The sequence below is a fragment of the Mauremys reevesii genome, linkage group 5 (assembly GCF_016161935.1).
Source record: "Mauremys reevesii isolate NIE-2019 linkage group 5, ASM1616193v1, whole genome shotgun sequence".
In the NCBI taxonomy this organism is placed as follows: Eukaryota; Metazoa; Chordata; order Testudines; family Geoemydidae; genus Mauremys; species Mauremys reevesii.
Genome location: NC_052627.1, coordinates 67,169,962 through 67,195,123, shown reverse-complemented (window position 1 = coordinate 67,195,123; position 25,162 = coordinate 67,169,962). Strand labels below are relative to the sequence as shown.

Below are 25,162 nucleotides of genomic sequence, written 5' to 3'. Positions count from 1 at the left end.
TCAGCTCCATGTTGGTTGAGCACTGGTGTGGTGAGTATAGCATGTTATGCGGTAGCTTGGCAACTACTTTTATGACAACTTATTTATTAGTAGATAGGGAAAGGGGTACTTTGAGTACTTTGCTCATTCTAGAGAGAACTTGCTGCCCCCCCTCCCCTCCCCATGGAAAAGAAAATAGAAGGCCCTGCTCAACCTTTAAATATACACATGGCATACAACTTTCAGGGTGTTTTAAGAGAAGAGAGAAGATAGAAGGGCACGGGCACTGACAAAAAAAAAAAAAAAAAAAAAAAAAAAAAAAGTAGAAGGGGGCAGGGGGGGCTTAAAGTTTCTGTGGGTGTGGCATTCTGCACCATTCTGCACCATTCTGGCAGGTTCTGCAATCTCAAGTGTACAACCACCACCACTGTCAGAATGAAAAGGAAAGGGAAAAAAGATTTAAGGAAGTGGAAGTTTAGGGAGGAGGATTTATGGATTTTTGACTGGCACTGCTGGACTGGTTGGCTGAGACACTGCAATTTGACATCTTGGGAGGAATATTTGAGAAGAATAAGTGCACAAGAGAGAAGCATTACATTAAGCACATCTTTTGATCAAGCTTTTCCTATACTGCTGGCAGTCACTTTCTGGGGAGAAAGCTTTTAAAAGAGAAAAAAAACAATGAAGTGTAAAAAAAATAAAGTTGGATAAGAAAATACAGCTGGTAAGCTGGTAAGGGGTAATGAAGCTGGTAAGGAGCCTAGATGCCACACTGCCTGACTGAGCCCTAGCCTGCCCCTAAGCAGCTCCAGCCCTCCTCAGCTGCCATGCTGGCCTAGCTGGCATGGCACTGCATGGTGTGGCTCAGGGGCTGGTGACAGAATCAGAGAATTCATGGCATTTAGGCCTGGATCAAGAAGGGTTCTGGCATCATGATGGATACCCATTATACATGGGGGATACCAGAGGCACATAGGGGGTAGCCTAGCTGGCTATACCAGATGGGGTATGGGCTGGCCTACAGGCCTCTGTACTAATTGGTGGCTGGGTGACAGGAGAGACCCAGGCCAGGCCTTTTTTAGGCAAGAAGTAGAAGGGTGGGTAGACCAGGAAGGGGCAGAACACTAGGGTACAGCAAAAGGGACAACAAAAGGAAAACCAGTTAAAGTGCTCTTTTAAAGGCCTCTTAGAGGGTGGGAGGTTTTTTTTTTTTTTTGCATTTTTTTTTGGGTTTTTTTGATTTTTGCTTTTTTTCTTTGGAACTGGTGGGCACTGGTGTTTTGGCAGAGGCTGCACTTCTGTGAGATAACTGGTGAACAACAAGAACTACACAGTGTGTCAGGAGGTCCTCAAAGGACCAGAAGAATGGAAAAAGAGAAGAAGTGAAGGAAGCGAAAAAGGAATGTTGAAAGGAAACACTGAGCCCCAAAGAAAACAAAAAAAAAAAGCAAAATCCAGACTGCCAAGCACAGCACAGCAGCCCACTAACAAAAACAAGCAGTGCTGCACAAACCTGAGCAAAATGCAACATCTTGACCTTGTCCTGACCTGACTTTGGCATTCATTCTTCATTCTTTCAGTGACATCAACAACAGCTGCAAAGGTTGGTCCACATGGATGGTAAAGTGATAGGGGGGAGGAAAGGAGGGGGTACACATAGGTTACATACCAAAGAAAAAGAAAAAGGAACAGTAAAAAAGTAAAAAAAACACACAGTTTTTTGTTTCAGAGGATACCCAGAGCATACTTAATATTCAGATTTGAAACACTCTGTAGAAGAAGGCAGCCAGGATGGCAGGTAGATCTCAGCTAGGCTTCAGGTCCGAAGCTGTTTGCATCCAGTAGTTCGGCAGAGGAGGCATGCAGTGGAATCAGCTCATGCCACTTCTGCTCTCATTGTTGAACAAAGCAAACCCACTCACATGCTGGCTATTCACCTCAGGAGGAATAATCTTGAGGGCTGCACAGGAGTCAATTTAAGGGATAGAATCCAGAGGGATGTTAGCTTGATTAGGCAATTGTGGCCAGTGGTTATGTTAGTATGGTCAGAAACGCTCACAAGATGGGTTTGGCAGGGAGCTGCAGATCAGCCTGTGTGGACAAGACAAGGAAGAAAGTGAATAGGGAGGTCACTAGGATATTCCTGGAGACAGGAGGTTCAGTGATATAACATAGGGATATCTATTACAAAAGGCCTGAATTTTTCAGGGATTATGTGCACATATGTCAGATGGAGGCACTGACAAATGGTTGTGGAATGTGAGGGCCTGGATTGGGCAGTAGTTGGGGGAGGAGAGGTGGGGATAAAGATGGCACTCTCTGTTCCCAGTGGGGTTAAAAGATAAAATGAACAGTTCCTAGATGTAAAAACCTGGGATTTTGGTGATGGGCCTTTGGCTTAGAGGATATGGTCAGACCTTGTGGCCCTTGTGGGTTGAGGTCCCCACCCTTCTGCACTGTCTATCCCCCTCAGAGTGAGCTGAGTCCTGGGAGGCAGACCGAGGAGAGACTATTCTCAGTTATGGGTCCTATAGTAGGAGTGCTGCAACACCTGCCTAGTATAGGAGAGTATGGGTGATGGGTGGGTAGAGCCCCTCACGTGTTACTATCTACCAGATAAAATCCATCGATGTGTCTGTCCTCATTTCACTGCTAAGTCTACATTGATTTGCTACTTAAGCTGTATGACTAGTCACCTTCAGTAAGTCACATGCTGTTATTTCTCTTCCTGGACTGGAAGATTTAACTTTTATAAACTACTTCTGCTTCAGCCAGAAGTTAATGTCATTTCTTGATTAGACAAATCTTTGCTACAGGTTCTGATTTCCTGTTAATATTCAGACTATATCAACAAAACTTTGTACTCTCTCACAAATTTCCAAGAAACAAACAAAAAGGGGTACAAACATGACTGAATTAGAATGTGATTCACAGTTCACAAAAACCTTCAGTAATACTTATGCCCCCCCTCCACACACACACACACACCCCTTACCCAGCTCTACTCATAATTATAACTTGAAGGGTTATGAAGGGCAAACGACCAGAGCTTCACTATGACCAGCTTCAGCAGCAGAGCCTTTTTTCTTCATGCATGACTGTGGTAGTCATTACTAACATTAGAGACCTTTTAATATGATTATTTTAATACAAATATTACTTTTTTGAACTCCATGAAAGAACTGTATCACCTGTTTAAATAGTCAGTCATTTCTACATGCAAGAAATAAAGCTACTAAAACAAAACATTAAAGCATAACTATATTTTTTAAGACAGAATATAACTTTTATCCATTTTTAAAAATCCAGTCTGTAATTTGTAGCAGGTAAACATGGCATTTGGTTCAAACAGCTTTTGACCATTTAGAAGCTGTACAGATTAAAGCATATGGAACATGACATGAAAGATATGAGTTTTCTTTACTTCAGACAATTTTGTCAAACACCCATACTGAAGGAAATCAACAGTGATTATTCTAAATCACATGAAGTCTGTCATAAGAAAGTAGCTAAGTGTGCAGGTAAATAAAAAAAATTGCTACAAAGATCAAAGGCATATTGCAGTGTGAAAACAATGTGACTTATTGTTCCTCTTCAGACTCACTACATGCAAAACAGATTTGCTCTTTTTCTCAGTAATATTTATTGTGAGCATGAGATTAAGTGCCACTTGGGACAGCTGAGCACTTTTTTGGCTTCCTATATAGCATAATATAGTGACTGAATCTCCAAGCAGTTTCTACATACCACCCAAGAACCATAAGCAGCAATTCTTTAAAGAATATTACAGATTGTAATTACCAACTGGCGGTTTACACAACATCACACTCTTTCAACCTGTTTAGAGATGAAAATGTTACATAACACAACCAAATAACTACATCCATATTTATTACCAGTGGACAAGAATAACAATGTATATTGCTTTGGTAACATAATCATAAACCCTATACTATAAATCTTTATTTTCCATTGCTAATACTGCAATTAGAGGGTGCAAATGACCACCATCCACTAACTATGGAATTTCAACTCACCGGTATTTGCCTTTTCAACTGTAATAGACTATGAAACGATACCTGGGTCCCATCTTAAACAATGTGTTAATTAAATGAAGCATGATGAGGACGAGCCACAGTTCAAAACTGAACCTAATAAAATGAATAATATGAGTAGAGGAAATTGCTACAAGCCTCTGAGGAGGAGTTACCTGACCCATAGGTAATCAAAACCAAAAAAGGTTGTGAATGGGAAAACAGAAAGGGAAGCTTTGAATTACCCAGATATTAAAAAATAGAGAACATAAATGGAGATAAAGTTGAGGAGCTTCTAAGCAATAATTACAAGAGTACGATTTGTATTTTATTTTAATAAAAGTGAGCAAAAAAGAATATGGATGATGAATATCCACAAAGTACATTTTGAAAAAAGTGAAAGAATGGTGGAAAGTGTATGATAAATAGGATAAAGAGAAAGGACTAAAAGGAAAATTGCATGTATTAACAAATTTATATATGGCCACACACTATTAGCATTAATTACAACATAAACAAACAAAGGCCAATATGGAGAAGCAGAAGATGCAAAGAGTAATCAAAAGTGGGAAATGAAACAATGCAGTTTTCTTCCCCTTGATACAATCTCTCACTTGGTAACTGTACCCTTTATGTTAGCGATCATATTGTTGATAATGATATGCCATCTCAAAAAATTCTGAGCTGAATTTCAGAGGTTCCGAGGAACTGCAGTTCCCACAGAAATCAGTGCTCACTACTTCTGAAAACCAGGCCAGTTATGATTAAACAGAGATTAGAGAAGCAATGGATCAGTTGATGTGTATATAAATTTAAGATTAGCATAGCAGAGTGCTATATCTCAATATATACTTTATCATTTTTCTGTTTGTTTCATCGTGAAATACACTATAATGCCATTTTGGGAAGATACTACAGATTTTCTAAAGAGAAAGGATCAGACTCAGGAACAGCTCAGCACTTCAGCCCAAAGACTGCCCTTTGAGAAATAAGAAGGAACACATTCAGATATGCCATAAGAAATATCTGTAAAAATATATGGAAAAACAAATTCGACTACCATCTTTATGGAGATGACATACAGATCTATGTGTCTACTCCAGACCTGCCTCCTTCCATCCAAACCAAAATCTCAGCCTGTCTCTCTTACATCTCCTCATGGCTGTCTAACCACTAGCTCAAGATCAACATGCTAAAACAGAGCTCTTAATTTTCCTTCCCCCAAGCTCCTCTTGCTACCTCCCTTCCTGATTACTGTGGACAACAGTACCATCCTGCCTGTCACTAGGACCATCACCTGGGTATTATCTTTGACTTAGACCTCTCTCTCTAGGTCCTCATATCCAGGCTATGCCTAAATCTTGCCAATTCTTTCTGCATAACATCTCTAAAATTCAGCCTTTCCTATCCATCCACACAGCAAAAACTCATTCAGGCTCTCATCCTCTCTCATCTTGATTACTGCAATATCCTTTTCTCTGCCCTTCAAAAATGCCATCTTGCCCCACTCATTCAGAATACTGCTGCAAAGAGTATTTTTCCTAGCCCCTTGCTTTGACCATCTTCTGTTGGCTCAGCTTCCTCTATTGCATCAAAAATTAGCTACTTGTCTTCACTTTCAAGGTCCTTCATGGCCTATCCACACCGTACCTATCATCTCTCATTCACCGTAAGATGTCAACCATCACCTCTGATCAGCCCTTGATAACAATGTCAATCACCCACTTGTTAAATTTTCAAACAAGCACTTTTGTGCTTTGTCTCCTCCTGCTCCCCATGTTCAGAGGAGCACCCTGTAATCATCTGCAAATACTAATTCAAAAAAAATTCTCCTTAATACTCTCCTTTGCCTAGAAAAAATTTCACAACAGGTCGCTGGCATGCTGCCACTGCCAAGGACACTGACCAATACTGTCTCATTGTTTCCTTGTACTCCCCTGTCTATCTGTACCTATCTGTTGTCTTTTGTCTTATTCTTGGGGTTTGTCTACATAGTGATTTAGGGTGTAACAAGCCAGGGTGTGAATCTGCAGTGTATTAGCCTGTCGTGCATTAAGTTGCTGTATAGACGAGCCCTTACATTATAAGCTCTCTGGGGAAGCTCTCTATTCTGTGTTTGTACAGCACCTTACACAATGGGATCCTGGTCAATGACTAGGGCTTCTAGGTGCTTCAGTAATACAAAAAATAAATAGTGCTAACAATTTGCTGAGAAATCAACACAGCAGAGTGCCATGAGAAAGAACCAAGATAAGTTCCCGATGTATCAGTCCTGGAGTGGAGAGTGAATACAAATGGCGTGGTGTCTCTTTCGACTCAATCCTTTCCATAGAAAATCCTGTGCCAGATGTAGTACCAAAGTTGTTTGTGCATACCAGACCTTATTTATCCAAAGAGTCTATGCTCTTATTTATCTGGTGAGGTGACAACCTTACTGAAGTAACTTATGCTTCAGGAACATAAGAATCATTAATTGTCATTTCCTCCCAGGAGAGCTTCTTCAGCACTTTTAGATAGCTGAGAATGCAGCAGCACTTTTGCTCATTCATTTAAATAATTGTAGGCATATAACACTCTCCCTGCATTCTTTATAATTATCTGCTGATACAATGACAGATTAGCTCTTAGCTCCATTTTCAACACAGTACTACGTTAACATGCACTAGGGAACTTTCAGTGCACACCACCAGGAGCTACACAATCAGTTAGTGGACAACAAGCTAGTATGCATTAAAATTTACACCCCAGATGGTGCAGACTAAGGCACCATGTAGACAAGCCCTAAGTATAAGACAAGAGACAACAGATGGATAAGGACAGATGGAAATTACAAGAATACAAGACGACAATATTGGTCAGCCTGATAGGCTGTGTCTCAGCACACCAGCAGCCTAACTGTTGTCTTCTTTTTTCTTTTTGTAGGCACCACATCAAAGGATCATTTTAAGGATGATGAGGAGTTAATTTGCAGGTGTTTACAGGGGTAATCAGCCCCGGGTGAAGTTAATATGGCATATGCAGTAAGGTCATTGACTGATTTGTAAAATCAAGAATTCTTGTTCAGAAAATAACTGAAATAATTATCAACGGCATTTGTGAGAAGCATTTCAGAATGGAATGAGGTAATTGATCACAACGATCAGTAATAAGACCTGTTTTGTTCAGTTTATTACATCAGTGACCTGGAAGAAGGATTGTGCAGAAAAGTCATGAGGTTTGCTGTTAAAACAAAACTAAAGTAAGGAGAGTCAATACAAAGGAAGAGTTAATATTTTGTATGATTAAGCTAGACTAGGAACGAGGCAAAATAAGTGTATTATGTAACTCACCATAGAGACAAGTGAAATTAATAGAGCTAAGAATAAATAAATAAAGCCCATATGCTAAAAGTATGAGAAATATCTACCAATATATCTGGATTTTTCTCCATTTTATTATATACCCTATGTATCGCTAATGTACATTATATGCTCACACACACATACACATATATTGTACAGTGTATTCTTTATATCTCAATATAAGTCAAGTTTATCTAGTGCTGTTGTGTCTGTGTTGGTCCCAGGATATTAGAGACAAGGTGGTTGAGGTAATATCTTTTACTGGACCAACTTCTGTTGATGAAAGAGACAACCTCATCTACCTTGTCTGTCTAATTTTATCTAGTGTCACATACAAGAAAAGAGGCATACGCTTAAAATCCTTCCTGCGCACCATGTAGATTTTCTCAAGAGCCAAAAATATAGACTGATAGTTATTAGAGAGCCAATTAGAATGTGTGCAGGATTCAGACATTGAATACATAGCTTTTCCTGTAGATGTTAAATTGAGAAAAAAACTGACAAAGAACTTTAACAAATTGCTGTTTACTCTTTGATACTCAAAGATATACAGTGTAAATACCCATTAACACGTGTACCTACTTACCCACAAGGTCTGTATGTAAATACAATATAACTTTCTTCATCACTTCGTTCAATGAATGTAACACATGTGTACTTTTCCCAGTGCCTCATAGCCTGTTTGAACATTGCTCGCTGGCTGCCTGGAAGAATTGTGTAACATGAAATAAACAAGGGTTTCAAAATTGCATCCTTCTTCTCGGCATTACATTTTAATCTTAGTATGACACACTGCTGCAAAAACCTAGAGATTCAGTTGTTTTAAAATGTGAGAAAATGCTTACCTCAGGTTTTGAAAGGTAAGTGAAAAAGGAATTGGTATTCAATTAATTTGTTCTGTAAATATGTCTGCATTTTAAAAGTCTATGCACAAAGGACCACATTTTTAAAAATCAGAAGCAAAGTTATATGTCCAAAAACAGACAAGTGTGTAGTTAACTAGACAGGGAAACAAAGTATGCACCTGAGAGATTTGTACCTTAAAATTTGGGTGTATGAGCCCATTTTTTAATCTTTATACAATTGGAATTTAGACTATTTTCTAACAATTTGTCCACAGCCTGTGATAATTTGGAATCTTGAACTATGTTCTCTTGTTTTCCTTTGTGTGCATGTGCATGTGTGTATGAGAGAGAGAGAGAGTTAGTATGAAAAAGAAAATTTAGTGATAATGAAAAATACCAGACTAATATGGAGAGGGACAGTTGATGAGTGGGATTTTCAAAAGCTTTCAGCATTAGCTTATCTCCACTCCCACTGAAATCAATGGAAGTTTTACCATTGATTTCATTAGAAACACAGTTCGGCCAGCTTCTGAAAATCCCACCCTTTGTATCTAGGACCAGACCACAGAACAGAAACCACCTGGACAGCAGCTGTGTTAGTTTCCTTGTACTCTGCCAATGTGTCCAAATCCTGACCTGAAAGGAATCACCTCAAGGGCGAGAGGAGACAATTCATTCTCTATACCATTACATACTTAGCTCTTTCAAAGTGACAACAAGGTTGCAAATTACTGTTGGTTGTAGTAGTAATTTTTGTGATACAGAGACTTATCCAATGGGAAGACTTTTGAGACATAAAAACTGAAGATCCATCATATGGTAATAGTAGTTGGCCACTACCAAACTCGGTTGGATTCAAATCAGTGACCTAAAGATGAAGGATCATGGCTTCCCCGTCTCTCCCTCACCCCATCTATGAACCCCTCTCGACTTTTTTTTTTTCTTAAACACACACAAGCATTTTGGAATTTACCTTTCAGTATAAGAAACTTGTAATATGTGTAACATTTTGTATTACTTATTACACTTAGTTGTTCAGCGCTCTTTAATAAAATGCCATTCCTAAAACAAAGGTCATGTTCAATGTAATGTGGTGTAAATATCCAAACTGCAAGTCTGACCTTCAGCTATGAGCTTTGGGGCAATTTTTTTGAATTTTTTTTAATCTTTCTTGACTATGTTTCTTTTCCCAAGCTCTTTCAGTTTTCTGTATTCCCTTGGGGCACAATTAGCAAGATGTTATTGCACAGCACTGCTGGCTCTATATTTATCTCTATCTTTTTCAATCCTTTTTTCCCCCCGCTCCTTTTTTTTTTTTTAAGTCCTTCTTCCTCCCCATTAGTATTTATCTGTTTGCAGCTTTACAGGGTAGTATTTGTTTTAAGCTTTTATAATACTGTATTTAAAAATTATTATATTATTTTAAAATTATCTCTATTAAGAAGTCACAATCTTCCCTCGTATATTTTAAAGTTCCATGGTTATTTCAAATAACATTTTATGTGCACATCTATGAAGTACATTAAAGAATTATAGAAGGGATGAATTGGGCCCAGTTTGTTCAATGCAGTCAGTTGAACAGGATTCACCTTACTATCAGTCAAGCCACTTGTAGCCTTGTACTGAATACATCACAATAGTTTTGAGCCAGATTTAATTGTATCCTGCTACAAATATATAGCAAGAAATTAGACAATGAAAACAAACAAACATTCCCACCTCCTCTGAAACATCCTAGACTAATTTTCTATATAATTGCCAAATTGCCTTTGGGAACAATTTTTTAATACACTGATAAACATTTACAGAAAAGATTTACTTACGGCCTCATCCAAAGCCAACAGACATCAATAAGAGTCTTCCCATTGACATCAATTGGCTTTACATTAGGCTCGTCATGAACCTGTTTTTAAAAAAAAGATATTCATCCTTCTTCTCCCTTTGTCTTACCAGTGAAATTTCCACCTATAAAATACGGAATGACGCCCCCTGGCCATATTCTTTCTGTTCGTGATGTAGCAGCTCTGGGAAGTCGGTTTTTCTCATTTTTCCCTGAGAATTTTACAGCTGATCTTCCTTTAGAAGAATTGTTTTGCTCAAAACCTGTAATGATATTTTAAAAAACACTATATGAGACAAAAGAGTTCACAATTGAAAACATTTGTTTTCTGCAAGGCCAAAACTCCATGTTTTCATTATACACTTTAATAACAGAACATAGCTTTTCACACAGCAATTCAGCTTTTCAGTGTGATGTAAAACAATAATTTATTTGTTAGAAGTGCTTGAAATGGAAAGAGTCAATCTTCATTATCATAATTTACATGCAATGAGGCAAAGAGGCACTTTAACACCTTAAAGAGACATTTCTAACATGATTACTTCTAGACTCTCCAATTAAAAAATATATCATTTTTCTAAAACTGCTTCCTCTAAGTAATATGCCTTGACTGTTAAAAAAATACCTTTTAAAAATTAGGTGGGTTTTTCTTTTCCATTGATGATGTTTAGAAGAGTCTGTTGGGCAGAGGCAATACCACCAAATTTGTTTAGGCCTGTTTCATTTCTATCTCGGCAAAGGCCTGGTTTTAGTTTTAGCTACTTTCAGAGAGAACTATATTATTTCAGGGCCTGGGAAAGAGCAACCGCATGATTGCTTTAGGGAAGCACTGTTAGTTTACTTCATGTCTTTTGCAGCACTTTGTACATGGTCTATTTAACTTTTTTACTGATGTCCAGTCACACTGGAAGATGAACTCTTTCAGTGTAGTGAGTTGTCTTAGGAGCTAATTGTAATAGCGATAGACATAAAATTTTCAGATGAAAATAGGAGCGTCAAGTACTTGAGAACATAGGAAACATATTCTTCAGAAACTAACTGTTTGGGATTCTATGGACATATGCCTTAAATTGTCTTGAGAAAAAGATCCCTACACCTTGAAAGGTCTGGTGAGATAAAATTGGGAGTACTGTTGGCTCTGGTAATGTCTCTCAAATGAACAGAAAATTTTTAAGTATTGATAATCTCTCTCAAATAGGTAGAAAGTTAAGGTGGGATTCAAGAGGAAGTTTTAGGCACTGTAATGCTCAACACTGCAGCACCTAACTTTTAGGCACCCTGCCACCTGTGAAATCCACAAACCTGAGTTAGGCACCCACACTCCCTGTACATTGCATGGAGAGAAATCGTTGCCTAAAAATAGGATTCACAGAAGCCAGCAAGCTGAGTGAAGAGCTGCCTAAGCTCTGCCCCTCAAGGGGACTTTGGCATTTAGCTCCAGGACCAGATGGAGGAATCTTATCTCCACTCCAGGAGTTAGGCACTAAAGCCAGGTCAGTCCTTTGTCAAAAATGAAAAACAAACAAACAAAAAATTTTGTAGCCTTGCATGAATAATAAAAGAAGATAGAAATATGGAAACAGAGGTTAAGAATGGACAAAGCATAAACTCACAAGTGGCCTTGTAAATAACAAGTAATTAACAGAAGAAGAGTAATGAGTGATAAGCTTGAAGCTGCTGACCACTTATAAAACTGGTAAAGCATTCTGTAGGAGACCTGGATTCAATTCCCTGCTCTGACTACTGTGGAGCAAGGATTTGGGTCCTGTAACTCCTAGGACTGTGCCCTAATCACTAAGCTATGTCTTTCTCGGTCATTTCTATTGATACTGTCTACTATGTATAAATACTTATATATTCGTTGGCACAAAGGGACTGGAATTTGGGTCTCCCACCTCCCAAAAGGGTGCCCTAATGCCCAGATTAAAGAGTCATTCTCTCTCTGATCCAATTTAATTATTATTATAATCTTTACTATTATTATGAAGATGAATGCAAGGACTTGCATACAATATAGTTACTTGTTTTCCTTTTCTGGAGCAATTTATAAATTAGTATAAATATCATGGTGGCAGGTTAAAATGGACTTTTAGCAAAAGTTGATCTGTCTGTCCTATTCAATAGTGCCAATTCTGCTACCTTCACTCCTGTTGAATAGTACCTTTCTCTGTGAGTAGCCCCACTAAAATGTACTGAACACAAAGGCCTGGTCTACACTAGGCGTTTAAATCGGTTTTAGGAGCGTAAAACCGATTTAACGCCAAAACTGTCCACACTAGGAGGCACCTTATATCGATTTTAATGGCTCTTTAAACCGGTTTCTGTACTCCTCCCTAACGAGAGGAGTAACGCTAGTATCGGTATTAACATATCGGATTAGGGTTAGTGTGGACGCTGATCGACGGTATTGGCCTCCGGGAGCTATCCCACAGTGCACCAGTGACCGCTCTGGACCGCAATCTGAACTCGGATGCAGTGGTCAGGTAAACAGGAAAAGCCCCGTGAACTTTTGAATATTTCCTGTTTGCCCAGCGTGGAGCTCCGATCAGCACGGGTGGCGATGCAGTCCGAAATCAAAATAAAAAAAGAGCTCCCGCATGGACCATGCGGATGTGATCGCTGTAAGGGCAGGCAAATCCGTTCTATCAGCGCTCTGTTACAGAAGATGAAATTCAGAATCCTTTTTTAAAAATCTCCAGACAGACGCCATAGCAGGGACTCAGCGCACTGCAGCGTGACAAGCGTAACGGAAAGCCAAAGAATCAAATGGATGCTCATGGACTGGAGGACTGAAGCTATCCCACAGTTCCTGCAGCCTCCGAAAAGTATTTGCATTCTTGGCTGAGCTCCAAATGCTTCTAGGGTCAAACACAGTGTCCGGGTCAGGGCATAACTTGGCAATCTACTCACCCACCCCACCCACCCCCAGAAGCGAAAGGTAAAACAATCCTCTGACTCTTTTACATGTCACCCTATCTTTACTGAATGCTGCAGATAGACGCGATAGTGCAGCATTCAACACCAACATCCTTGCTCCCCCCCCCCGCCATGGGTGGCTGATGGTACAATATGATGGAAATCCATCCTCATCATCAGCCTCAGCTGATGGTACAAAAGGACTGGTAACCGTCCTCGTCATCAGCCTATTGGCCCTAATTTTTTCTGGTGGATGGATGGTGCAATATGGCTGGTAACCATCCTCGTCATAGCAACAGGGGCTGAGCTCCATCAGCCCCACCCTTCATGTGTAAAGAAAAGATTCAGTTGCCCCTGGACTAGCAGTGGGATGCTGGGCTTCTCTCCTACACACTGCTTAATGTCCTGTCTGGACTATCATAGCAGCTGGAGGCTGCCTTCCACTCATTTCTCACTAACAAGTCAGTGTGTCTTATTCCTGCATTCTTTATTAATTCATCACACAAGTGGGGGGACAATGCTACGGTAGCCAAGAAAGGCTGGGGGAAGAACGGAATCAACAGATGGGGTTGTTACAGGAGCACCCCCTGTGAATAGCATACAGATCATAATTTCTGCAGGCTCTGACACAGAGCAGCTGTGCTCTCTGGTTCTATGATACGGTGGTTCTCTAGTACACTTGCCTATATTAGGCAGCACTGATTCTATTTTTAGATACCAAAAAGGAGGGATTGACTCAGGGAGTCATTCCCAATTTTTGCTTTTGCGCCCCTGGATGATCAGCCAGGGGCACTTATGACAGCAGCAAATGGTACAAAACGATGGAAGGTGCAATATGGCTAGTAACCAATCTTGGCTTTTGCGCCCCTGGCTGATCGGCCAGGGGCACTAGCAGCAAATGGTACAAAAGGACTGGTAGCCATGATCATCCTTAGTTCCAATTTATGGAAGGGTTTGGATGGTGCAATATGGCTAGTAACCATCTCTGCTGTCATGCAAAAGCAAAAGCATGCTTCTGTGTAGCGCTGCTGAATCGCCTCTGTGAGCGGCATCTAGTACACATACGGTGAGAGTCACAAACGGCAAAACAAGCTCCATGATTGCCATGCTATGGCATCTGCCAGGGCAATCCAGGGGAAAAAGGCGCGAAATGCTTGTCTGCCGTTGCTTTCCCAGACGAAGGAGTGACTGACGACATTTACCCAGAACCACCCGCGACAATGATTTTTGCCCCATCAGGCACTGGGATCTCAACCCGGAAGTTCCAAGGGGCGGGGGAGGCTGCGGGAACTATGGGATAGCTAGGGAATAGCTACCCACAGTGCAACACTCCAGAAATCGACGCTAGCCACGGACCATGGACGCACACCACCGATTTAATGTGCTTAGTATGGCCGCGCTCCACCCGATTTTATAAATTCTGTTTTACAAAACCGGTTTATGCAAATTCGGAATAATCCCGTAGTGTAGACGTACCCTAAGTGACAGTCTGTTAAGAGGGATGCCAGACAAGTAAGGGATATGACAGAGAGACCAGGAAAGATGTCAGGTCAGGACAAAAGCAACTGTGGATGAAGGGTAAGAGGTCAAGGGTTGGTACAGATCCATAAGTCAGCAAGGAAGCAAAGAAGATACAAAAAGAATAAGGAAAGGTGCGAGAGCCATGAAAAACTGGAGAAAAGTTTCAGAAGCCTGAGCAGAATTAATACTTATAGATTAATTCATTGTACAGCTTGAGCAACATCATAAACCACACAGAAAGTTGCTGGGTTTAGGAAAATGTTCTATGTCCAGAACACCTATATCTATGTTAAGCAAATATAATTTTAAATTTACATCAATCTTTTGATATTAAAATAATGAATCTGTTACTGAGAATTATTATACAATCTATGACACAGGTAATCTATTAAAATGTAAATCGAATTGGAATCCCAGACAGTTATATGTAATTCTTCATTACTGAATAATTAATTACTAAATAATGTGTGGGTGGCTTACATGACGATATGGTCATTTTTACCATTGCTTATTCTTCCAGCCAGCTTTGTTCAGATTAGATAAAGGTAGACAGTTATGCAAAACTAAGGGTCTAGTTCTCAGATCAAGCATGCAGTTATGTACCACCACATATTGGTAATGTCAGATACTACGCTGTGGCTATTTTTGCAAAATATGGAATGATGCACTCCCACATGCTGAATTGCGATTAAAACTGAGATTTACATTTTCCTGCAGATGCTCAGGTTTAATGGCACCAGAGTTAACTCATGGTACACCAAACATAGTGAATAAACTTAATTCAGTATTAATGAAGATGCCATAGATACTGCCCACTGAATTCTACTGAAATTTACAAAATTTAAAAAATGTTTCTATGAGGTGAAATACATCATAAATGATTCACATGCAGTTTGACTCATCACAGCGTCCCATTGCCTACAAAACCAACATACACCATTAGCAGTTACTTGCGGCTATCAATTCATGCATAACACATACACAAAGAGTACTGTAATCTTAATGAAAATACATCCTAACTGCATTCATGCTGTGAATACTATTGGTATTCTAATAGTATTTGTATTCTAGTATTCTAATACTACCTAGCAATTTTTTTAACAATTTAAAATAAAATTTAAAATAATGTATTTTAGGATTTTAGCTTCCAGTAATAACTTTTCTAGTGCTTACATGAAATATGAGCTCTCTGACAAAGTATAGATAGGAAAAGCGCTAATCTCTTCATTACTCGTGTTTTAATAGTCTACAGTAATACTGATATAGACTGAGTTTAAGGTGTTAAAGTACTGTCATTAATGTTAACTGTACATCACATCAGGCAGTCTGCTAATTCAAACAGTGAAAATACCAGAGCCAAATCTTCTTATCCTGTCTATAAGCTGATAGAGAGCACCTCGTTTTTTTGACGTCCCATGCTCACCAAAGCCACCTGTAAAAAGAAAAAGGAAATATTATGGAAGTTAAACACAAAACATTACACATATAGCAAATACCTTATGGAGAGAGATTAGGAATTACTCTGTAGAATATGCAATGTATCTTTAAGAAAGTTTAAAATTCTTTAATGACTCACATACAAATTCTTCAAGCATTTTTGACAATGAAACAAAACCACATTTGTAGCCTGAAAGATTTTCTAGCATGCATTCCAGAACACAAGCCAATGTGTCTTTGTTATTCAGACAAGTCAGGACAATTACATCATCTAATTATTATTTGAAGGTTTTTTTCTTCTCAGTGACCTTGACATCCTTAGTGCCATATTGATTGACAGCTGGATGCCCTGCTTTCGCAGATATTTCCTGAATGTATACCGCAATGTTCCCATATCTAAGGGGGGGAAGAGATGTTAAGACCCCAAGAGCAAACAAACAAAAAAAAACATGATTTAAAAAAGTAATATGATTGATTTTATCCCAAAAGCTTTACGGTTCTTTGTTAACTTGCAAATGGATCTTTAAAGCACAGTCAGTCACACAAGGGCTGCTAACCTATCAAATACCAAAGTATAGTAACATGACCTCTGAGGCATTCCTGTGGAGCTCCAATAATCAACGAGTGAGAGGGAAGCAGAAAACCTAACCATCCAAAGAGGCAGCTGGAGTTTCATTGTCTGAACATTTACCATCCCACTTACAGGCATGCACCAGATTAATTTAAACCACATATGCCATCTATATCAGTCTGCGGACTACTTCAGTTTCATAGTGGTTCTGATACTTTAGTTATTATTGCATATTACCTTTAAAAAAGATTAGTAAGCAAGAAAAAAGAATGCTGGCAGTATTGTGGCGTGTGATGAATAACCAGAATATCTTAAGAGGTTTTAGATAACTTTATAGAATTCCTAGAAGTGATTTTTTTAAACAAAGCAATATTTGCTGTGAAATATCAAGCTACTGCAGCAGAAGGAGGTGGCTAAGAATGGCCAAGGATTGCAGAAGTCATAATTAGCCATACTAGTTCCAACAATAATTTCCTCAAATTCCTTTTTCCTCTTACATCTTTTTCACAACAATTTCTGCAACATTTAAGGATGTATTTACTAAATGGCAGTTCAAAAGGCAGATTACAGACTAGACAATGCCATAAAAGGCAAGTAACTTAGCATGCTTACTCAGTGAATAATAATGTGCCTAATTATTTGGATTACACTGTCATATACTTGCTGGATCCCTTGAGAAAAATTTTCCAAATTTTTAAAAACATTTTAGGAAGATGAGGTAATACTTCAATACATTCCTTCCCAAGGAATTCTTTGGTTAGCTATAGTATATGCCATGCGATATACATGCATTTCACATTGTCCATTATTAATGCAATTATCTCATGTTAGCATTTACTTTGCAAAATTAAGTATGGAGTAAAAAATTCCAGACAATTGCGAGAGGGAAAAAAATCCTTAGAAAACAGGCAAATGTGAAACAGGTAACAGTAATAGAGAGGAATCCATGACCTTTCTGATATAAGGAAGCTATTATTCCTTTATCTATAGTTATTACAACAAAAATAAGGAGTAAGGTAGAACACTATGTATTCTGTTTGGTGTACAAAAGGACTACTGTCAAATAAGAAATTAAATAAGAATATCTTAAAATAGCTAACCTGACATTTTATATGACTAATGCATACACTATAGAAAGTACACATCAAGCCACAAGCTAACCAAAAGTGAATTAAAAAAATCTACGTTTTAAGTTGGGGGCAGAGAAATAGTATTGTTGGCAGTTATGTAAAAATTATCTACATAATAGTTCTTTGTTGTTTATTAAATTATTATTACTTATACAGCACAATGTATAAATGTTGCTTCACAGGCCAACAAAATGTCAGGGCCTTGCCCTGAGAAGCTTATAATGTAATTGTCTGAACCTGCAAATCTAAGAAGATAATCCTTACTCAGCTGAGTAGTCCCACTGCTTGAGTAAGAGTTTGGAAGATCAGGCCCTGCACTTATTATTTACAACGCAAGAACCAAATCCTGCAAACACTAGTCTAGCTATTATACTCCCCCGTGGCTAGTTTTTCCCACATTATATCACATTGTCTTCAATACGAATTTATATAGGAACAAATATATACAATTATACATTTACATAATCAGGACTGAAATTATTTTATTTTATTGTGACAAAAATCTGTATATAAGGCTTTTTTAAAAGATGTTTTAAATTTCCCTGGTAAACAATAGCAAAATTCTAAAGAATAAATATAGTTTGAGCTCAGAGATTTTACTTTAAACAGGCTAGTTAATTTTTTTCTATTTAATAACCATTTGCACTTTTTTTTTCTCGGCTGCTTGATCATGTCACTCTAACAACCAGATGGCAGAGGAACAAAAAGGTATACACAAAGGTTCTGATTCAGCAAAGGATTTAAACATGCACTTAACCTTAAGCACATGCTTTTTGTAGGTTCATAGATCCCGCAGCCAGACATGATCATTGTGATCATCTAGTCTGACCTCCTGTATTGCACAGGCCCTGGACCCGCCCCCAAAATAATTCCTAGAACAGAGCTTTTAGAAAAACATCCAATCATGATTTTAAAATGGTCAGTATTGGAGAATCCACCATGGCCCTTGCAAAATTGTTCCAATTGTTAATTACGCTAACTGTTAAAAATGTACACCTTGTTTCCAGTCTGAATTTGTCTGTCTTCAACTTCCAGGCACTGGATTATGTTATATTTTTCTCTGCTAGACTGAAGAGCCCATTATTAAATATTTATTCCCCAAGTAATACTTATAGACTAATCAAGTCACCCCTTAACCTTCTCTTTGCTAAACTACCGTAAATAGATTGAACTCCTTGAGTATCACTATAAAAGCATGTTTTCTAATCCTGTAATCATTCTGGTGGCTCTTTTCTAAACCGTCTCCAATTTATCAACATCTGTTTTGAATTGTGGACACCAACACTGAACACATTATTTCAACAGCGGTCACACCAGTGCCCAATACAGAGGTAAAATAATCTCCCTACTCTTATTTGAGATTTCCGTTTATGCATCCCAGGATTGCATTATCTCTTTTGGCCACAATGTTGCACTGGGAACTCCTGTTCAGCTGATTATCCACCATGACCCCAAAATCTTTTTTAGAATCATCTTTTATGTATGGCCTACATTCTTTGCTCCCAGATGTATATGTTTACATTTAACTATATTAAAATGTGTATTGCTTGCTTGCACCCAGTTTACCTAGTAATCTAGATTGCTCTAACTCAGTGACCTATCCACTTCATTACTTACGATCCCCCTACCCTCAGCCCCAATTCTTTGTTATCTGTAAACTTTATCAGTGATAATTTTATATTTTCTTCATGGTCATTGAAAAAAAAAATGTTAAATAGCGTAGGGCCAAGAACCGATCCCCATGGGACCCCACCGGAAACACATCGAGCCAATGACAATTCTCCAGTTGCAGCTTTATTTTGAATCCAGCCAGTTAGCCAGTTTTAATCTATTTAATGTGTGCCGTGTTAATTTTATATCAGTCTAGTTTTTAATCAAAATGTAATGCAATACCAAGTCAAATAATGTACAGAAGTTCAAGTACAATATGTCAACACTACTATATTTATCAACCAAACTTATAATCTCATCAAAAAGATATCAAGATATTGCAGTGAGTGGCAGTTAACCACACATTTAAGTGTTTTGTTAAATATGGGCCAAAGTGCCGTTATTGTATATACATATAATAATATGAATTTAGAAAATACATGTATTTATAATGTAAAATGAGACCAACTTTTTCAAGCTTAATACTCTAAATCTGTCTGTCAATACAAAAGTACAAGTGTTAAAATGATCACTTAGGGCCCAGTCCAGCTCCCACGAACTGTACCAGAAGCTGAATCAGTGCTTTAGGGCCCGGTTCTATTTCTATTATTCCTATAATCTCCCAATGGAGACTACTGGAGGATTATGGTTGACAGAATCTGGTCCTTAACATGGTACCACAATCTGTCCCTGAAAAGAAAACTCTCACTTGGCTGGAATAATGCACATCCCCCAACATAGGGAGGAAAAGAAAATTAAACAGTAGAACATTAAATATGATAAGAAACAGCTTAAAAATTATCTTGCATCTGTCTGGCAATCACCAGAAAGATCTTTGTCACTTTCAAATATATCATCAGAGGTATTAAAACAAGTCTGCAGGTCAAATAAATCACTCAACTACAGCTGCTTTAAAAGGAAATTACTGACTTTGCTCTCTACATTTTGTCAGCAAAACTAGGACCTGAGATACTTCAAAGTTGATTAAAATGATTTGTTAGAGAAAATGTTAATAAGAGTCAGTGATTTTTTTCAGTCCAATCTTGATCTAGAAAAGATCAAAGATGATCCTGCCTAGAACAAACAGGTAGCTTAAGAAGAAAATAAAAGAAAATGCCGGGATAATATACAGATATTTGAATTATTATATGTAGTTACAACAAAGAGTAAATTCGTGGGAAATTTTTTTAAACATATTTATAAAAAAAATTAACAATTAGAATGGTCATCTTCATCTGAACTGGCCCTTTCCCTCAAATTATTCCTCAAGACACACTTCTGTTGCAACAGCTATAAAAAAAATCACCAAATTAATGTTGGCAAAGTTAGAGGGTCAGATGGGGGCAACTGAAATTTACATATATGTTTTAAAAAATAAATGTATTTTAAAATGTAATGTTTGCATATATCACTTTTCTACACTCTTCATATGTCACTTGTCTTTTAAATCCCATTTTCCACAAACTACCCCAAATCCTACTAGGGAAGACTGCAAGACTGGGGCCTACAGCTATGCAGCAGAAACTTAGTTTTCCTATTTGCATGTACTATACCTAACACAACAGAGACCTAAGCCTGATTCCAGCTTCTTGTACTTCTGCATTATAAATACATACACACATAAATACATAAATAATAGCAGATAGATGAATGTATATATATACACACACACACACACACACACACACTTACTTGTCTAGTAAATATTTTTTGGCCATCTCTAAGACCAGTTTTGCAGTCTAACATTAAAACAAATAAAGAATGTAATGAATAATCAAGCCCCATGGTATTTTGACAAATTCCTGGAGTATTCCATGAAATGAACATTCTAGGATGCAAATCATATAGGAAATCACATTTCTCTATTGAAAATTCCATATGGGCAAGATTGTAACTATATGCTCTGCCCTGAACAAGGCACAACAACATGTTGTGGTGTATCTCCTGGACCAGCCTAAGAAGGAGACTGATTCACTGAGGAAAATCTCCCTTCCCGTTTCACATCAGTATACATTCCCCAGCAGGTCAGTGCAGCTGTGCCAGATGCCATGTGAAGGGGCAAAGCCAAGACTTCAACCATTCCTGAAGCTGTCCTGCCCCCCCGCATGGGGCCTTACACCTTCTTACTCTCTTGCGCTGCCATGTAAATCAGGACATGATTTGGCCCCAGCTGAACACTAAACTTTATTTTTATGTTCCAGAGAAGAATTTTCATTAGAAATACCAGGAATAAAATCAAAATTCCATGACTTTTCATTGCCTTTTAGAAAGCAAACTTGTAATGATAAAACAACTTAATAAAGTTTAAAACCAATATTACCCCTAGATGATACCGTGTTTTGTAGGTTTAAAGTGCGGGTTGTGTTCTGTGAATGAATAAATAAATATAGGTTAAAATAAAAAATTAAAAAGTCACACCTTTAACATCATACCTGTGTTATGTCCAAGTCTTTCATTTGAATGCTGCGTAAGGTCAATTGTCCTGTCAATTTGAAAGATTTTTAAGTCTTCATCATCTAAGGCAATATCTCCCCAAAAGACAGCTTTAAATAAAAGAGAGCGGAATTTGATTAATCCATTTACTTAAACATTAAAACCAACCTGAAGAATACATTGTGATGTCACAGCTCATGAAAAGATATATACCCAGATTTTATAATGTTGACTAGTTCATAAAAACCTTGGGAACATGCATTTTAATCCATTCCAATATTACCCCATTTACCTTTAATATCCCTTTAGCTTTTATTTATTTATTTTATGGACATTTTAATTTTGCTGTTGAATTGAATACATGCAATCATACAAACATGACAGTAATCTTAAACAAATCCTTCTATTTTTTCCTCTATAAGCATAATAAAGAAAAATAAAACAGGGAATTAAAGTTTTTTGTTTGTTTGTTTTTGTTTTTTTAATATGAAGTCCATCAAAACAGGAGTTTCACAAAGATACAGCCTATAATATAGCCTGGAAAATGAAGACAGAAAAGACTACTTTGTCTTTAATATGTTTAGTGCATACTTACATTGTGTTATATATACTCATCAGATTGTTTATCTGTTTCATAAAGACAAAGAGTTTTCTTTCCCATTATCCTCCTGCTTACATAGTTTAATCCCACATTTTGTGTTCTCTGGCTACTTTGGCTATCATGACTTTATAATCTCCTGGTTTTCTTCCTACTTCTCTGTTAGCTTCTGCTTTGGTGGCTCTTCCCTTCTACTTTTTCCTATCCTCAGTAGCATTCTGTCAGGTTTTTGTTCTTGGTCTCCTCTTCTTTCCTCTGCACACTTAGACGAGCTTATATATCTTAAATTGTCATCCCTTTGCTGATGCAAACCGAAGGGCCAGGAGCTTTGAACAGCTAAAGCTGAGTAAGCTAGATGTGTGTTCATCTATCTTTAGCCCAATCTCTCCCTCCCTTCAGGATGAAATAGTAAAAATAGATGCAAAACGGAAGTCCAACTCAAGCTTGTGGCAAAAGCTAAACTCAGCAGGCCAGACCCTCAACTGGTATGTATGAAGTCAATAGAGCTTTGACAATTTGCACTGGCTGGAGTTATTGTTTATGATCTTTTCCCCAAATTCTTCCTTCTCTCAGCCTCCACCATCTCTGACAATAACTCCATTATCCACCCTGTGACCCAGGCAAACGGCCTGTTTCATGTTCAACTCTTCCCTCTCCTCTTGCCCCATGTACAGGATGTCACTAATTTCAGTTGGTTGTTCCTTTATACAGTTTCCACAGTAAATCCTTCCCTCTCTTTCCCCACAACTAAAACCCTTGTCCACACTTCATCTACTGCAATACTTCATCTCTGGTGTCCCTATATGTTCATTCAAATCCATGCAAAATGTTTTTGTTAACACCTTCCTTTCCTATTACTCTAACCATGTCATTCCCCTAGATGAAACCCTTTCTGGCTTTTGCTTGCTGTAAAGATTACATTTTCTTTTGTTTACTGATGTTTTGTTAGCTGTTATTTAATCAAGTTTGCATCACACAAGTCATTATTTGTAGGGTGTCTTTGCCGGGGAACTCCTGTGCAGTGCATACCCATTCCCTATATCCATAGCACTCACTCTTGAACCCAAGGCTACTAGGAAAAATAAATCACATTGAAAATAACTTAACTATTTTTTATAACTGGAATGGCCACATAGAGTAGCCATCATAATTTGATATACATAACTACAAAGGTTGAGTACTTTACATATTAAAAAATTGCTAAAAATCAGTAAAAAATAAATACTAAAGGGCAGAGAGCCAGACAATACTAAGTAGGAGGTGAAATAAAAATGGTTTATAACTCTGGAGTTATTTATAGTACTTGGTTCAAAATTAGGAGCTGAAGTACAAGCCTCATCTTGCCAGTTTTGTAAGCGTAGTAAATCGCTTCTTTTATTCTTTAGGGGGAAAATGCCAGAATACCTACACTAAAGAGTGCAAATGAACTCATTCATTTTAAAACAAAATGTTTTAGAACCTTATGAGTAATGTATTTTTAAACTTGAACAGTTTTATTTATTACATAAAATAGCAGCCTTCTGGAAACAAGTCTGTGTATTTGAGTGCATTCCAAATACCTTTGAACTATTCAGTCACTTTCTATATATATCCTTTTAACATCTTCCTCCTAAGAGGCACTGATTCAGCAGAAACATTATCCCTTCCAGTTCACCTCATCAGTAGTACATATTATGGACAGCCATCATTTTACCAGTGACCTGTTTCGTGTGACAGGGATTCACTATTGCAGTCTCAGTGTTACAGATGGGAAACTGAAGCACAAAGAGATTATGTGATTCACTCGAGGTTGCATAGGAGCTCTATGGTAGAGCCAGGAATTACACCCAGATGTCTTAAGTCCCTGTACAGTACCTTAACCACTAGACCATCCTTCCTGTCTAATAATATGAAGCGTTAATATTATGAAGGGGTCTGCATCAATGGAATGAGTTACAGAAAATAATTTATAGTGACAAATTTATTTGCTGATACTTGGTAATCCTTTATGTACAGTAGTTACAAGGTGTATCTGTATCTAGACTAAGGTATGGAAAGAAAACAAAAAGACAAATGGAAAAGGAGATAACAAAGAAAACTATAGGTGAGAAGCAGCCTCTCTTGAGACTTGATATGCCTGAATCGTGGAGGGAAACTCAGAGGGCTGCAGACCTAGGCCTCTGCTTTTCTGGGGGACCTCTGATGCTTGAAATATACACGAAATATAAGGGAGATTTTGATCATATTTGTGCTAACACCAAAAAGAAGAGGAAAAAAATCATTGATACCCCCGATACTAATTTTGTACCAGCTTCCTAAGCTTTCACAGTTCATATTTAATTTTTTTCAGACTTTCAGTTGCTGGTGACAAGGGTGCTAATTGGCAGCAATAATTGCCACCTGCTAATGACAGCAATGCAAAGTACTTGTTTAGTATTGTTCTATGAGACGTCTGGTTGACAATTTTGAAGCAGAGCAGCAAAAAGGAAAGCTAAATTATAAAGAGAGAAAATTGTAAGCAAGTTTCTTTAACTTACTAACTATTTCTCTACTGGTACTATTTCAGAATCTTCTTCCAAAGACACTGAGCGACCCTCTCAAAAAATGATAACCAAAGTGAAGATATGGATATGAATTTGTTCCCTCCAGAGAGGGCAGAAGAAAAGGTACATGTTTCTAAACTCCAGGACACTTTTCCTATCACCTCTCTATACAGAAGACAGAGAGAATAGTAGTGATAAAGAGGATAACTTTGCCATTAGCATAGTACAAAATCCAGCCGCCTTTGATAATGGAGAAGTTTCGTACCCAGTGTATTGACAAAGGTCTCTTCAATTTTCAGAATTTCAGTGACAAATGTATAGCTTCCAAGTGGGAGTACAAACTTA

The 25,162-nt window shown here is 38.0% G+C and overlaps 1 protein-coding gene across 12 annotated transcripts in view; it reads right to left on the bottom strand.

Moving 5' to 3' along the window:
- TLL1 (tolloid like 1) overlaps nucleotides 1-25,162 on the bottom strand; it is a 388,529-nt gene that overhangs the window by 93,759 nt on the left and 269,608 nt on the right. For 9 of the 12 annotated variants that reach the window (XM_039540242.1, XM_039540243.1, XM_039540241.1 and 6 more), the window contains 4 exons: nucleotides 21,697-21,807; nucleotides 15,828-15,908; nucleotides 10,150-10,302; nucleotides 7,941-8,058 (listed from right to left, as the gene is read on the bottom strand). In XM_039540242.1, the coding sequence (XP_039396176.1) occupies nucleotides 7,941-8,058; nucleotides 10,150-10,302; nucleotides 15,828-15,908; nucleotides 21,697-21,807 (463 nt within the window). Of the gene's footprint in view, nucleotides 1-7,940; nucleotides 8,059-10,149; nucleotides 10,303-15,649; nucleotides 15,758-15,827; nucleotides 15,909-21,696; nucleotides 21,808-25,162 lie in introns of those variants that run through there. The other 3 variants (XM_039540247.1, XM_039540249.1, XM_039540250.1) reach the window with 3 other exon arrangements.